Source organism: Sander lucioperca, chromosome 24 (genome assembly GCF_008315115.2).
Source record: "Sander lucioperca isolate FBNREF2018 chromosome 24, SLUC_FBN_1.2, whole genome shotgun sequence".
NCBI lineage: Eukaryota > Metazoa > Chordata > Actinopteri > Perciformes > Percidae > Sander > Sander lucioperca.
Window position 1 is genome coordinate 13,074,429 of NC_050196.1, and position 14,604 is coordinate 13,089,032.

The 14,604-nt window shown below is 39.7% G+C and overlaps 2 protein-coding genes across 2 annotated transcripts; one reads left to right on the forward strand and one right to left on the reverse strand.

The window, feature by feature from the left end:
* Positions 1 to 281: 281 nt before the first annotated feature.
* Positions 282 to 2,066, forward strand: nudt15 (nudix (nucleoside diphosphate linked moiety X)-type motif 15). Its single transcript, XM_031291931.2, has 3 exons — positions 282 to 567; positions 992 to 1,188; positions 1,301 to 2,066. Exons 1-3 carry the CDS (start codon positions 419 to 421, stop codon positions 1,426 to 1,428), a joined length of 474 nt encoding a protein of 157 aa, XP_031147791.1. The 5' UTR covers positions 282 to 418; the 3' UTR covers positions 1,429 to 2,066.
* On the reverse strand, positions 1,556 to 7,330 carry cpo (carboxypeptidase O). The gene is made up of 9 exons (XM_031291919.2): positions 6,894 to 7,330; positions 6,735 to 6,774; positions 6,535 to 6,636; positions 6,279 to 6,383; positions 5,997 to 6,113; positions 5,557 to 5,650; positions 4,540 to 4,742; positions 2,533 to 2,617; positions 1,556 to 2,435 (listed from the first exon to the last, which is right to left on the reverse strand). The coding sequence occupies exons 1-9, from the start codon at positions 6,959 to 6,961 to the stop codon at positions 2,170 to 2,172; spliced, it is 1,080 nt and encodes a 359-aa protein (XP_031147779.1). The 5' UTR covers positions 6,962 to 7,330; the 3' UTR covers positions 1,556 to 2,169.
* Positions 7,331 to 14,604: the final 7,274 nt, after the last annotated feature.

Consider the following 14,604-nt stretch of genomic DNA (forward strand, 5'->3'; position numbering starts at 1 on the left):
GTTATAGCTATGGCTTGGAGAAATGTATGCTACTGAAGCACCCTTTAGCCAAAGACTGCCCAGCCAATTCAAAATAAGCGGCTAAATGGAACAATTTGGACGATATAATGAGGTGTATCAGCTACTATTACTTACATACCATACTATTGTTGCCACCCTAAGGTAGTAGTTACCAGGGAACAAATGAGGAACGAATGATGAACTGCTAGTGGACCATAAGCAGTTTATAGTTAGTTCCTTATTCGCTTCTTGTCTTGTTGACAAACAACAAATGTCTTTTAAAGCGAAGACGGAAGTACAGCTAGGGGAAACCTGTTGTACTTCCTCCGATTAACCTAGCTACTCTTCAGTGTAGCACTGAGCGAAAACTGTTAAGCTAACGTTGTGTGATTTAGGAGTCGTTTTTAAGTTCGACCAGATGTCACATATAACAGTGAAACGTCCAGGAGTTGGGGTCGGGGTGCTGGTAACAGACTCAGCCAACTCAGGCTGTGTTCTCCTGGGAAAACGGAAAAGCGCAATGGGCAAAGGGACGTACCAGCTCCCAGGTGGCCACTTGGAGTTTGGGTAGGTAACCTAGGCAGCTAGTTAGCAAACCCCATTCACAAATCTGACTCTGCTTAGCCGAGGGACGTTATAGTGACGCAAGGCTATTAATGAATGTTCAACACTGGCCGTCATTCATTTAACTCAGCAACACTCTTTCACTATGACGTGTGTTTATGTTATTGAGAGAAATTACAATAAAATAAATAACTTCTTAGCCAGTTATCACTACGCCGAATTCTCCCGACGTGGTCAGCAAATATTAAGACATGTTCAGAATTTGCATTGTTACACGTGCCTGCCAAGTATGCGTGCAAAAATACTAATTTGCTGATTTTAAATGCAATTTGCTGTAAGGTAGTGCTGGTTCCTCAATGTACTGTACATATGACATGCATATGATGACTTCCAGTGGGTGACACACTTCTTTCTATGTCACTGGAAGAGAGACGTGGGAGGAGTGTGCTCACAGAGAGGTGTTGGAGGAAGCAGGGGTGCGTTTGGTAAACGTCTGCTTTGCGTCAGTGGTGAACTCCATCAGACTGGAGGAGCAGTACCACTACATCACCATAATCATGCAAGGAGAACTGGACAGGAAGCAGTCAGGAGAGCCAGAGAACCTGGAGCCAGAAAAGAACGAGGGTATGTGAAGTGGAACCACTGTTTTTCACAAGTTTTAAATGAAAAAATAAAAGATAAAAAGATTCCCACCCACCTGAGCAGTTGATAGTATGTGATGTTCTCTCCCTCCCAGGTTGGACATGGACACGGTGGGACCAGTTTCCTCCAGAGGAGCAGCTCTTCTTACCGCTAGCCGGTCTGAGACAACAAGGCTTCCAGCCGTTCAGGAACACAGTAACAAGCACTGAAACGCAGCTTTGAGACTGCCTGTCACATTGGGAAACTTGTATTCTTACCCAAAGGATAAAACAGACATACATACCTCTTCAAAACTCAACCTCCTGTTTTACATCAATGGTTGGTTTACATGTGCTTTTCCTTAAACATGTTTTTCTGTTATGGTACATACTGTAAATGTTTGCCAATATTAAGAACTCTTATTACAAATGTAGTAGAAGGAATTCATGACATACAGATTGTCGGCTGTGCAGTCATTCAGATTCAAAGCAAATGATGCAACAAATAAAATGCAATTTAGAGGGGAAAATGGGCTTCACAAATGTTATAAAAAACACACATTAACACAAAAAGGGACATTATTCTTTTTTTTATTACTTTAGCACCAGATGCTGTTACTCAAATGTCATGATATTCAATGATATAAAAATAGACTTGGTAATATTGTAATGCATTAACTATTGCCTGGAATATGGAAGTTTATAAACAGTTATAGACATTTCAGATCATTCAAAGACACAACAGTGTTATAATAGTTTGAACCAAAGGTGCATTATTATTTTTTAATGGATACATTACTATACTATTGATCATTTATCAACAGAAAAGTCTGCCTAAAATGAGGATTAAAAAAAACACATTTTGTCTGAAAAAAATGTGAACTGTTTCTGAAACTAACTACACACTTGTGCCATACACGCAGGATGACTGGAACTGAAAGCCATACAGCTTTGGTCAGTTTCCCTCGTGCACTTTTTTAGCTCCTCACATCAGGGTGGTGCCGGTGACGCCCACTGTTAACAGCATGGTCCACAGGGTTGCAGCAGCAGTTGCCACGGCACCATTGAAGGTCTTGTTGTAGACGTAGGTGATGATGTGCAGGGCTCCGCTGTAGGCCTCCTCACAGGTCGGCTGGATCTGATCCTCAGGAAGCTGGAAGCCAAATGTCCCGTTATCTCTCAGCTCAAAGGTGTAGGAGAAAGGGATCCCCTGAAACCGAGCCCAGTCTCTGGATGAACCAGAGTTGGCGTCTGTAGAAAGAGGGTACATATTTTAGAGTTTCACCCCCTGGAGCCACGCTGCTAGCACGGCTAAAAATGTTATATCTGTGACCCAGCATTGACTTACACAATACATCCGGTGAGGTTCCTACAGTGTAGTTCATCCCGTGGACACTCCTAATGGCGTCTGCTGCACCCAAACCCACCTCCATCTGAGAAACCAGACATTAGCTGTCATCACACAGTCAAAGAAAGCATCTACACCAACCCTGTGTAGAGCTGTCATATACTATATCACAATATTTTTGATCAAAAAAATCGATATTGCGGCGGGGTTTACAAGGCAGGAAATGCAGGTTTAAACTGTCTAGAGCTTCATTAGTATTAATGACAGGAATTGACACTCCTTCTCCATGACTGGGCACTGTGGCTGACATAATAGTCTGGCAAAAGGAGCAGAAAATGAGGCTCAGTTGTCACAGATATGTGATGTGAGTGCATGCTTGTGATGCTATCTTTGATATCCACTGTGGTGGAGGAGTGTGAAACGCTTTTGCACCCAGTCAGAACGGCAGAATATGTCTGATGAAGATATGTGTAGTGAACAAGTGCTGTAACAGCTTATGTTCAGAAATACTGTTTATGTATTTTGTCTTTTGCATTTTAAGTAAGTCAGAAGGGGCATTTAGATCTGCTAAATAACTACAATTTGCATCATGTCCTTTAAAATTTCTGTAAATATTTAGGGGTTGAATTCTATTTTTCCTGTTGCCCTTTTTTATTAATCTGGAGATGCATTAGTGTGAAGATAATAGGATTTTTGAGGCCACTACTGATTTTGATATGCAAGAGTTTAAAAAAAAATCTGATAACAATATATCAGCTGATAGTATGTTCTTGCATCAATTTTAGAGTCTTAGTGTTCATAAACCAATCCTGCTCCAGGTCCATTCATTTGAGCTTCGTAATTGAAAACCTGGTCCACGAGAGGCCGATGTGACTCTGCATCCTGCCAAGCCAAAGAAACGTGGTGTCGTTTGAGTGGTTAAGGAGAATACAGGGTACCCTTGGGGTCTTAAAAGTCTTAAAAAGTCTTAAATTGAACTTGAGTCCTGGGGGTACTCTGGAATAGGCCGGCTTCCCTCCGCTAAAGTCATGTTAAAGCCAGGGAAAGGAATGGACATAATCCTGTTTAGCATAATTCTCTCTTGATTGTGGCTCCAGTTGGTTATTACCTGCATCAGCCTCCTTGCTATCTTATCAGCAGCCAGCCATTTGTTTTCTACAAGCAATGCTTCCTAGCTTCCTCCCGTTCTGTTCAGTCTTGGCAGATGACGACTGACCGCTCTCAGAGGGTGTTAACGACATCTGTCGTACTGCCACGTTTATGGTTTGTATACACTGTGTAAAATCATAATGCATTTTGCCATGCACCATTCAAATATACTGTATATTCAACAAACAATAATAAATCCAGAACCTTGACAGAGATTGCTAACGTGAGTACCGAAGTGTTTGTAACAGATTATCTAATTTTCTGTGGGTTTTTCTATTCTCTTTATTAATGTAGATGCATGCAGTGATGATCAGGCTATAAAGATGCACATACACTTGTTATCCTGATATTTTGTCCAATATTGTGTGTGCATGTTTATTCTCAGAAATGTGTAAAACATCCATCACTGTTACCCCGTTTACACGTACACGGTTATTTTGGAAAACGGAGACATTTCCCTTCGTTTGTGCCCTTCGTTTACACGCAAACGGAGAATTCGCCTCTGAAAACGAGTCTTTCTAAAACCTCCGGCCAGAGTGGAGATTTTGGAAAACTTTGTTTGCACGTTTGCATGTAAAGTGAGACAAACTGAGGTTTAGGCAGTCGAGGAAGTGATTCGTTGCTGTTGTTGCTTTTTTCGGGATTCTGATTGGCTAACGTGGGCTTGAGCTTCTCGTTACGCTGCCACCTACAGGTTTGGCATGCTCTTGACAGCATATATAAACGTGTACACGAACACTTTTCTGAAAACTGACAGCTCTGCACGATGTTATTTTTGAAAACGGAGAGGTTGAAATGTCCGTTTATGAAAATAGCCGGCCACTTGTAAACGTAGCATGTGTCTGTAGATTTAAATACCAGCTCATTGTAGTTGGGGGCGGTGAAGTTGGGGTGTCCATAGGGAACCAGGAGCAGCTGGCCGTAGGAGTGGATGGTGAGGAAACACAGGAAGTCGTCCTTCCGGCTTCCTACAAAATAAGTCACAGCCTGGGCCTCGGGCTCGGACACAGCTTGGCTCCCACAGTAGGTGTTTGAGCTGCAGTTAAATGATACTCCAAGTGCTGTGAAGGCAGCCAAAGAAATGGAATAATCTGAATCAAAATGTAGTAGTGACCCCACTTCCTCCCATAACACAGGTGGCGCAAGTTCACCTTTTTACATGTTAAAGCTTCACATGTTCACAAGACCTCAATATAAATGTACACAAACCAGTCAGCTGCATTAACCGTTTTTTGGTCGCTTTACCCTGTGAAAGAGCATCATGGGACATTAAGTCCAATAAAACCTAAGATGTGTTAACATTCAATACAACAGACTGATTGGGTATTGTAGTAGATTCACATGGTAAAAGTGTCAACTTTAAGTCACCAATGTCAGTTTACATACTGAATTCCCTTCATGTTAGATAGTGTTGCCCCACAATGCGATGCACGGTGGAAATGGTCAGAAAAATTAAAGGGGGGTCGGAGTACTACTCAACCTGTGAACACCGTTATTAAATGTCTTCTTTGGCTCAAGCTTTGTCAAGTCTGAGAAAATAACCCTAATGATGTCATAGCGATGTCATCGAGGTTATTGCCGACTTGATTTATAACAGAAAACCTGCGTCACAAACTGGGATGTGAAGTTTAAGATATGTGGGTATTTACTAGGCAGGGACGTTCTAATGACAGATGGTATTAAGTTGCATTAGGTTTTTGGCCCTTCTGACCACTCGTTGTTACCCCTTTAAAATGAATTGTGTGGTAATGAGTCAGCTTCAGGAACATCTTGGGGGGAAACAGGCAGTTTTCTTTGTGTGATAACCACTTATCCATGATTATCAAAAACACAGGCTGAATACATAAGGAGATGGAGAACCACAACAAGACTCACTGCCCCAGTTGGCGTCAAAGTTGCGGTTGAGATCAGTGCCGTAACTGTCGCAGCCTGGAGGTCCCGGTGACCTGTTCTTCCTCCACAGTCGAGTCTACAGGGCAAAATTGTCAAAGTTAAAACATCTTATTTTGGTCGTTCTATCATTTTAGTAAGAAATAAAATGAGCACTTGTACACACTTCAATGCTGCCTGTTTAATATATTTTCCATTCATCTTATTTTGAAAATGTAATGATTTTGTACTTGGCCTCATGTTGAGCACCAGAAATCCATTTATTCACTGATTGAATTGTAGCTCATTGTAACTTAACTGCCAATCTGCTTTAATAGACTATCATTCTCATATCCTGCTCATCTGTGTCTTGAGAGCTTGAGGCACAACTCAGAAACCCTAGAAAAAGTAATTTGATAAAAATCCCATCAAACACAAGCACTGACTGTGTTGTCCTTCCAGGAGTAGATGTAGCCGTCCATGTTGAGTACAGGGGTGACGTAAAAGTCCATGTTCTTTATCATCTCTTGCATTTTTGGGTCCGTTTTGTGTGCTTGCAGGATCTGATTTGAGAATAAAAATAAGGGTTAGATTGATATATTGAAGGATATGTAGGATATGTCATCCACTTCAGTCCTGTTTTAAATAAAGAACAGTCTGGAAACTCAATTAAATATTATACTCTTTGTTAGTTAATTTACTTTTTTAAATGGCTGCGTGTCTCTTACCTGTCTGACAAAGTACTGACAGAAGGCTGGGGCGATCCATTCCCTGGCGTGTATACCACAGTCCATCCAGATAGCTTTCTTTTTCTTTCCAGTATTGAAGCCAATCTGGAAGACACATTTATATAGCTTCTTATTTAGCTACTGTATTACACAAAACACACACAAAACATCAATACACTCCAGTATTATCTGGTATTTGCTCATTTCTCATCTGTGTATGCCATAGCGATGCTTCACAGTTTAAAAGTTGGATTACCTTGAGCAAGCGAATGACTCTCTTCTCATAGGTCTGTCCGTATTCCACTATGGTCACAACATCAGGGTAATCCTTCTGAACCTTATTCATCCAGTCGTTGATCTGTAGGTTGGAACACACACATTACACATCAGAGCGTCTGTGTGTGTTGTAATCTGTCAAAGTAAAAGTGTGCGAGAGCAGCGATCGGGCCTTCTCACCTCCGGCATGGTATGGTATTTGTAGTAGTCATACTCCACTCTGTTGCACACACCAAAATACATGAGACACAGGAGTAGAAGTGGGTTTTGTACAAAAACGTCTCCTCAGTTAGTATTTGACACAAGCTGCCAGTATGTTATTTTATGAAGGAAACTCACCTCTCTACTGTGGCTGCTTCCATCGCTGAAAGCAGCACCAAAAGGCTCAGTCCCACAGAGCTAAGCATGGTCACTTTGTGAAAGTAAACTCCGTGTTTGCAACTGTTTGCGACACTGACCTCAGGATGATACAAGCATTTTAAAGAAGATGTCCATCAGATAAAGATGGAAACCTTTGCCTCAGCCCTCTACCACACCTCTAGCACACACACGCTATTACTGTGTTAATGATTAATCGGAGTCAATAACCTTAATTACTTTATATCCTTTAAAATAGGCTGGTGACGTTTTATTTTTTTATATACTGTTAACTGATTGTCATATATTAATCAGGTTTACAGGTTTGATAAAAACATTCCCATAAAAATAAACAGGAGCCACATTTAGTTACACTGAATAGCTTCCTTTTTTTGGAAGCTGTTATCTGCCTTTTTCACTTCTGCTTCAGTATGACACTTGACAGCAGTGAAGTCAGCGCTGTTCGTGGTCAACAAATGACGACGCCTTTTAAAGTAAACTACACCCTTGTCCGTAGTAATAGCATTGTGTTCAGCTGCACAGAATATGTTTTACAACATGAATATAAGAGGCAGAAGATTAGATAAGGTGCATTTAGTCAAAGGAAGAAATAATGAGGCTAGACTAATGGAAAAGAGCAAAGGTCCACACAGTACTGGGTCATAAATGTAGGCACGGTATCCTGTTTAACAAAAGGCACATGAGTTTAGGTGGATATACCCTGTCAATGAAAGGCTGTTCTGGATGATCTGATTTGGAATCTTTAGTAAACTTTAAATTAATGGTGGATTTTGTTTTCAGTTTGGAGGCGAAATACAAGTCTGATCAGCAAATAGCTGTATTTTGTGTTAATGTAGATGGAGCGATAATTAGCTAATACTAGCACGCTAACACGCTAAACTAAGTGTTAAACATTAGACATATATATTCATTATACCTGCTAAACATCAACATGTTAGCATTGTCACTGTATGGATGCTAATGTTAGCATTTAGCACAGCCTCACACAGAGCACCTAACACCCTTGTAGTCTTGTTGCCTAAAACCTTTATTATGCTAAACATGATATTATTTTGAAATTCATGGCTTGACTTTGGGGGGAAACCACTGTTTATAGTTTCTGGTTACATTACATTCATTTATCTCGGTAATTGGGAATAACCTGAATCCTCTGTTGTTGCTTGTTTCATTATATCAGTGCTAAAGGTATCATATGTTATGACATATGTATAGGTTATTTGGAATTTAAACACATTAGAATGTTTTTTTTCTTCATAAAATAGGCTACCACAGGCAAAAACAATGTTTTATCCATTATTCATCAGCAAGGCTGAAATGTAGCTGGTCAACATCATCCGTGCTCAGGTGGACTGCATGACATTATATGCTCAATCTAATCTAGTTTTCATTTTTAGAATAACAAGCTATAATGGTATCCCCTCATGTGTTCTTCAGATCCTGCGTTTGGTTTATTTTGGTGCTAAATTGCTGTAATGTCTCTGCAGCTCTAAAAGATTGCCTGTGACGCAGCCTTTGGATTTTGTTTTGATGTTCTTTTAATAGTTTTTCCAGCTGTGGTTCCTATTGTTGCTCAGGGAGACTACCCAGCCCTTCTGCTGATGGTTGACAAGCTTTTGTGGCTGCTGTTATAATCTTACATTAGGTTCCTTCCTGTGTGCCAGGTTTTTTTTTAACAAGGAAACAAATCAGTTAATGTAATAGCTGTCAACAATTGAAGTAAAAAAAATGTTATGCAAAGAGATCAATGAATCAAGAGTTGCAGACTATCCTTTGGATATTACAGTATTCCGTTGCCACCTTAGTCTTCACAACAGAGGTTCAGTTTGAAAACTGTTAACACAAAATGTCCTACTTTTGGACTCAAAATATCACACACAAAATGAAAGCATCTTGTATCAAATTAGGTACAGTGATATGTCACACAAAAAGTTTATCTGAGCATCACAACACTGTATATGTTCATCTCTCATTTTAAAATAAAATTATCGTTATTATTATGAGGCTGTCAAACAGTAACAAATTCTCATTAAAACAGTCAGCAGTGGTCATTTCTTTAAGATTATACTGATAGCAATGAGAATTTGCGTTCATATTGAAATTATGTAGAGTAAGAATGACTTTTAAAAATGGGTTTATTGAATATTCTTTATTCCTGTTAATATAAATAATGTGGTATAGAGGCAGACTTTACACTACAGTACATTCATACAAGGTCAAATGATGCGATTATACTTCACTGCATCACTTCACTTTCACTAAATACTTTGCAGCATTTTAGAAATCAAAAGAAATTGCATTTCCTTTCTTTCTACCTTAGTTTCCATTGCTGTACTGCAGTATAAGTAATAAGCATTGAAACTTGTGCTGAGGTAGCAGGATTCTGGAGCCTGAGCATGTGATTTATTGTTTTGCTTTAAAGGTTTTCCACATCCAAATTCTGTTGTTCTGGGGAATAGAGCCATTAATAGCATTGCTCTCAATGGAATGGTACCTATAAAAATGTTTAGATTGAATGTAAAATGAAATGCGCTGCCACTAATAGCAAGGTCTGCTTAAATGTAGGCAGACATGATGGGTTGTAGAAATCGCTCATGTAACATCATCATGTACCATTTTTAATCTAACCTCAAAACTTTTTAGAATACATAGTAGCGCATAGTAGTAGTTGTGATATTTTCCCTTTCATTCTGCTTTCATGTATTCTTTTTCAGATTTTACTGTATGTGTTATTCCTTTCTGATTTTACTGTATGTTATGTTTTATTGTTGTTACTTCATGTTAAGCACTTTGGATACTTGCTGGTTGCTGTAAAGCGCTATATAAATAAATGTTGATGTTGATCTGACCAGCAGATGTCAGTGCAATGCCAAGTTGAGATCAAATCTGTAGCCTTAGATAATCAGAGACAAATATGGGCAGAGGCACGATGCTTGCAAACACCTGTACACCCAAAGAAGCATACAATTACAGTTTTATTGTAATATACAGTCTATCAGTGGGAGTAAATCATCACCTTAAATTCAAAAATGGGCCATCTCTTAATAAAAAGCAAGTGTATGATGATAATGAATCATTTATGCTACCCGTTATTCTTGGCAAGTCCTCACCAACATCCGCACAGTGCTTTTTAATCCAAGTTGTAGCCCTTTGAGATTAATTAGTGTAAGAGTTCAGTCTTTGCTTTGGAGCTCTAGCTGTCTCAGTTTTGCTGCTCCGTGGTTATACCCTGACAGCATAAGGCTTGCATGTTAACTACGCCTCAGCAACCCAAGGTTTTGTCTACACTCCTTTGCTGACATGTGCATCATGTCTATTCATAAGATATAGAGACAAGACCTGTCTCAGTTTTGGCGCTGTGTGCACAAACCCAGGATGTGTGTCCCAGACAGAGAATGAAGCACACATCATGGGCTGTTTCCTCATAATGATGGATGAAAGCACTAATGCTTTTGGATGAGAGAGGCAGGCCGCTATGTTGCACTCAGACACAAGCTTACAACATGTCTTTATGTGTATGTGTATGTGTGTGTGTGTGTGTGTATTTGTTTATGTGTGTGTGAAGCTGCTCCTCATTAGCTAGTAGATAGAAGGAGTGTGTGGAGCAATAGAAGTGGAACTTCTGTTCCCTGTGGAACCATACCTCCCCTCTGTTTCTTATTTTTATCGCTGTGTATGTGTGTGTGTGTGTGTGTGTGTGTGTGTGTGTGTACATAATATTACCTTAATCCCACTGATCAGCATTTTAAAGTTTGGTTCAGGGAAGATAAAAGATTATTCATAGGGATTAGAGCTGAATTTAGGTATGTGTTGCTACTAATGTGTACTCAGTTTTCTTTTTTCTAGTTTGGGATTCTTCTTTAAGATACACACGTTCAGCCAAACATTGCATCACCTGACAGTTTTTATCCAGGATTTTATGATCACTCCTGCAGTTTATTTCAGCATTGGACTCATTGTTTTATGAGGTGCAGTTAATTTAGAGAGTGCATGTGGTGAGGAAAAGCTGTGTCAACATCTGGACAGACTACAAAGCTGGGAGCATCTTTTTGGTGCAAGCATTCCTGACAGGCCTGAGGGTTGTTATGGGTTGTGGGTTTCAAGTGTCTGATGGTGCTGCATTTCCTTGTGAATGAGTATTCAGTATTGTCTTTGTCATTAAATGTGTTTCAGTCTCACAGCTTCATTACTCTAGAAGTGTAAATGTCTGATTTCACTTCTTCCATGGGATAAAGTTATCCCATGATAAGTTATTAGAACAGTGAACGGGGTGCATTTCTGAGATGGTTTTACTTTTATTCAAAACTAAAAGCACAAGCCAAGTTCAGTAAGATCATTTTAACTTTTGGACAGACCCAGGCTAGCTCCCCCCCCCCACCCCCCCGCCCCCCCCTCTCCCCCACCTGCTTCCGATCCATTTGCTACACTAGGATAATTACATCACAGCATTAGGAGAATATCCTTGGTTGAACAAAGAAGTTGTCAAGCATTTTCATGTCAAAGACAACCACACACATCTCAGGCCATGGACTCCTATTAAGGGACATTTTCTCACATATGGGAAAGTTCCACTAATCAACTACTTGTCTTTCTACACATAACATGAGGAGATAATAATCATAATGAGACGAGTGATTACAGTGATCATCATAATGCCTATGAACTGGGATAATATTAAATAATTATCCAGTGAAATGAAAACCAAATCCTCAGTTTATAGGGGAGCCTCTGAAACCCTTTAAGGACATTTTTATCACTAATAACATTATAAAAAAAACATTATTTTCAAGAATCTTAGGCAGGTATTAGACAATTTTTTTTAAAACCAAAGAATTACCAGATTTGATGTTATGACCTTTTTCTGAGACTCCATTGCAGGTGACATTAAGAAATCTGATTTGAGTTTCCTATTTGAGGCAAATAAAAGTGATTCAGTCATAACCCAAATGTAGTGAGAGTATTGTCTACTAGCCATGAACTTACTTAGGATCAATCCCTGTGTAACACCACACGTGACCACTGGATCTGATAAGATACTATTAATATCTAGACACAAGGTTATCCCACACAGTAGTGTCACATGTATTACATAGAATTATTTCATTTACTGTATCAAATTCCTTTTGATGGCTGATTAGTTGATTTTATTTTATTTGGGAACTGTTAGTAGTAAAAAATGAAACTTATCATTTGACTCGTGTCATTCGAATGACATCATAAAGCAATGTGCCTCCATTAAGGACAATTCCACTCATTCAAAAAAAGTCTCAAAGTGCTTCACACAATAAAACCAGTCACCACTTTACTGCAGCAAGCAATCATTTTGTAAAGTCAAATTCTCCTGTTTCTAACTTTAGGAAAGATTGGTGTATGTTTTTTAGTATTTACTGTGCTGTCCTGGGGGACTCAGGAATTGTTAAAAAGGATCAGACTGACATTTCATTATATGCAAATCAGTTACTTTAGCGCTCCACCTGAGCTGCCTTTGCTTCAGTGGATGTCTACACAAGGGATTTCATTTCCATCAAAGTAAAATGCCCACACTCTCTAGGAGCAGGATGCTCTGACACTCTGGAGAATCTAAAGTTGAATAGTTCCTCATCTCATCAGACATGCTGGTCATGACCTGTGTGAAGACACAGTGAAAATCATTGAGGAGCCGCCGCCAAACAACATCAGATGTTTGAGAGAAGGCAGAAGCGAGCAACTTTTGGCATGCCTTCAATAAGCTGCTATCTTAAAAAATGTGAAAGAAACACCAGCACATGTTAGCCAAGCTGGAGCACCATACACACACCTCCCACACAAGTGCAGTATAACAGCAGCATCAAAACTTATGAAACCATCAGCAGGACTGCCAGCAACCACCAAAGAAATCACAAACACAAATAGTGAAGCCCTCCACCCCCACAGTGCAAACTAACTCCCCCTCGTCCCCGCAGCATCCAGACATTTTTCAAAGCATCAGTATGGTTTCTCAAGCAGTAACATACAAACTAAACCCTGAGGCACTCTGAGATCGTTCAACAAGGCCATCACGCTACACACCAGGAGTCCCAGAACATCGGTCGGCCAAATAGACAAATGGAAAATCTAACAGTTGTTCCACGGGCTGCATAAAATTTCCAAGACATTCTCCAGTTTAAAACAAATCATTTTAAACAGTCAAAGTGTAAACAAGACAGTGGCATTCACAAAAAAAGTGCTTTTCAAAAACACACAATGTGCCAAAAAACTATTTGTAACCATAGCACCATCCTCTGCCACACAAGGCAATTTAAGAAAAGGTATCCGGTTCTCTCCTCTAAACCTTGCAGAATTGCAGCTGTTTGTCCCAATGATGATCCCTGACATCCTGCAAGACCTGGATTTTGTTCACTAGAGCAGAGAAATCAACAGCATCCATTCCTTGAGAGAAAGAGATTGTTCTATTATTGATCCGCCCGAAATAGTACATGAAATTAAATCAATTTATTGAAAGAGAAGTTCTAACAAAACTGGTGACACTGATGCCAAGAGGGCAGCAAGCTTTTATGGGGCCCTGGGTGAGATTTTACTGGCCAAGTCTCAGCTAGGACTGCACAATTAATCCAATATTAACCCCGATCACGATTTTGGCTTCCCACAATTAAATGAACATGATCGTTCAAAATGTGTTTTCCGCTAGAAACCTCTACTGCATATCAAATTAAGCACTTCCTAAACTAATAGCATGAATCAGGAAGGACTCAGCAGCCAGCGGTGGCATTACTCACGGCTGTGTATACCTTCATTAAATCGCCTAAAAGCAGCACCAGGCTGACCACCATCAGACCTCCACACACATTAGTCTGCCCCGTTATAACTTAGAACTTGACTCAGCCAGACATTTCTCCATTCTCAGCTGAGATGGATGGGAAAGCGCTGCAGTGTTTCATTGGTTACAATGTATGAGTTAGCCAGCGGATTGCGGAACTTTTCCTTTGCTCATAGATTAATTTGTAATTTTCAGTCTGCATGCACATTTTTTTCAACCTACAATTGTTGAAACAGCTAAAATTTCAAAGTCATCACTGTGCCTCTCTCTGAGTGTGCTGCACACCGTGTGTGTGTGTGTGTGTGTGTGTGTGTGTGTGTGTGTGTGTGTGCGTGTGCGTGTAAAGAAGAGTGACCGTAAATGACAGTAAAACCCAATGAAGACTCTCACACTGAGCTGAAATGGAGACACTGTGTATCTTTAGGTTTAATTAAAGGCATTCGTTTTTTTAAGGATTCTGTTAGTGTTGAATAAAAAAAAAGTATACCAAATCCCAAAATTGTAAACCAAATACCCACCCAATAATGAGTATTCGGGTCCAGCCCTACTTATCTAAAATGTTGGTTTTGCTTGTATCTTAATACACAGAATCAAATAATAATTGTCAATAAAATACAGATGTTTTTTTGTGTAGCTCTTGAGAATCCTAAGTGGTTTAGAATTTGCAATTACATTGATATCTCTCTTAACCCCAACACACCCACCCACGTCAATTGTAATTCCACACTCACTCACACTTGATGTATATATCTCAGCAGCACAATCAATTAATCTATGAAAAGAAGAAAACCTTTGCAAGCGGTTTTGGAGCCCTTGGGAATGGGACACTGATGGTTATCTCAAATATAAACATTTCATAGGGGAATATTGTACTTTTTA

What these genes read in the sequence shown, in the direction of transcription:
- nudt15 (XM_031291931.2), top strand. Translation starts at nt 419, where the DNA reads ATGTCACATATAACAGTGAAACGTCCAGGAGTTGGGGTCGGGGTGCTG. An exon ending in GGTGGCCACTTGGAGTTTGG is followed by an intron (nt 568 to 991) that starts GTAGGTAACCTA and finishes TGTCACTGGAAG; the next exon opens with AGAGACGTGGGAGGAGTGTG. An exon ending in GGAGCCAGAAAAGAACGAGG is followed by an intron (nt 1,189 to 1,300) that starts GTATGTGAAGTG and finishes TCTCCCTCCCAG; the next exon opens with GTTGGACATGGACACGGTGG.
- cpo (XM_031291919.2), bottom strand. Translation starts at nt 6,961, where the DNA reads ATGCTTAGCTCTGTGGGACTGAGCCTTTTGGTGCTGCTTTCAGCGATG. An exon ending in CTTTGACGCCAACTGGGGCA is followed by an intron (nt 4,743 to 5,556) that starts GTGAGTCTTGTT and finishes CTGCCTTCACAG; the next exon opens with CACTTGGAGTATCATTTAAC. An exon ending in AACCTCACCGGATGTATTGT is followed by an intron (nt 2,436 to 2,532) that starts GTAAGTCAATGC and finishes CTCTTTCTACAG; the next exon opens with ACGCCAACTCTGGTTCATCC.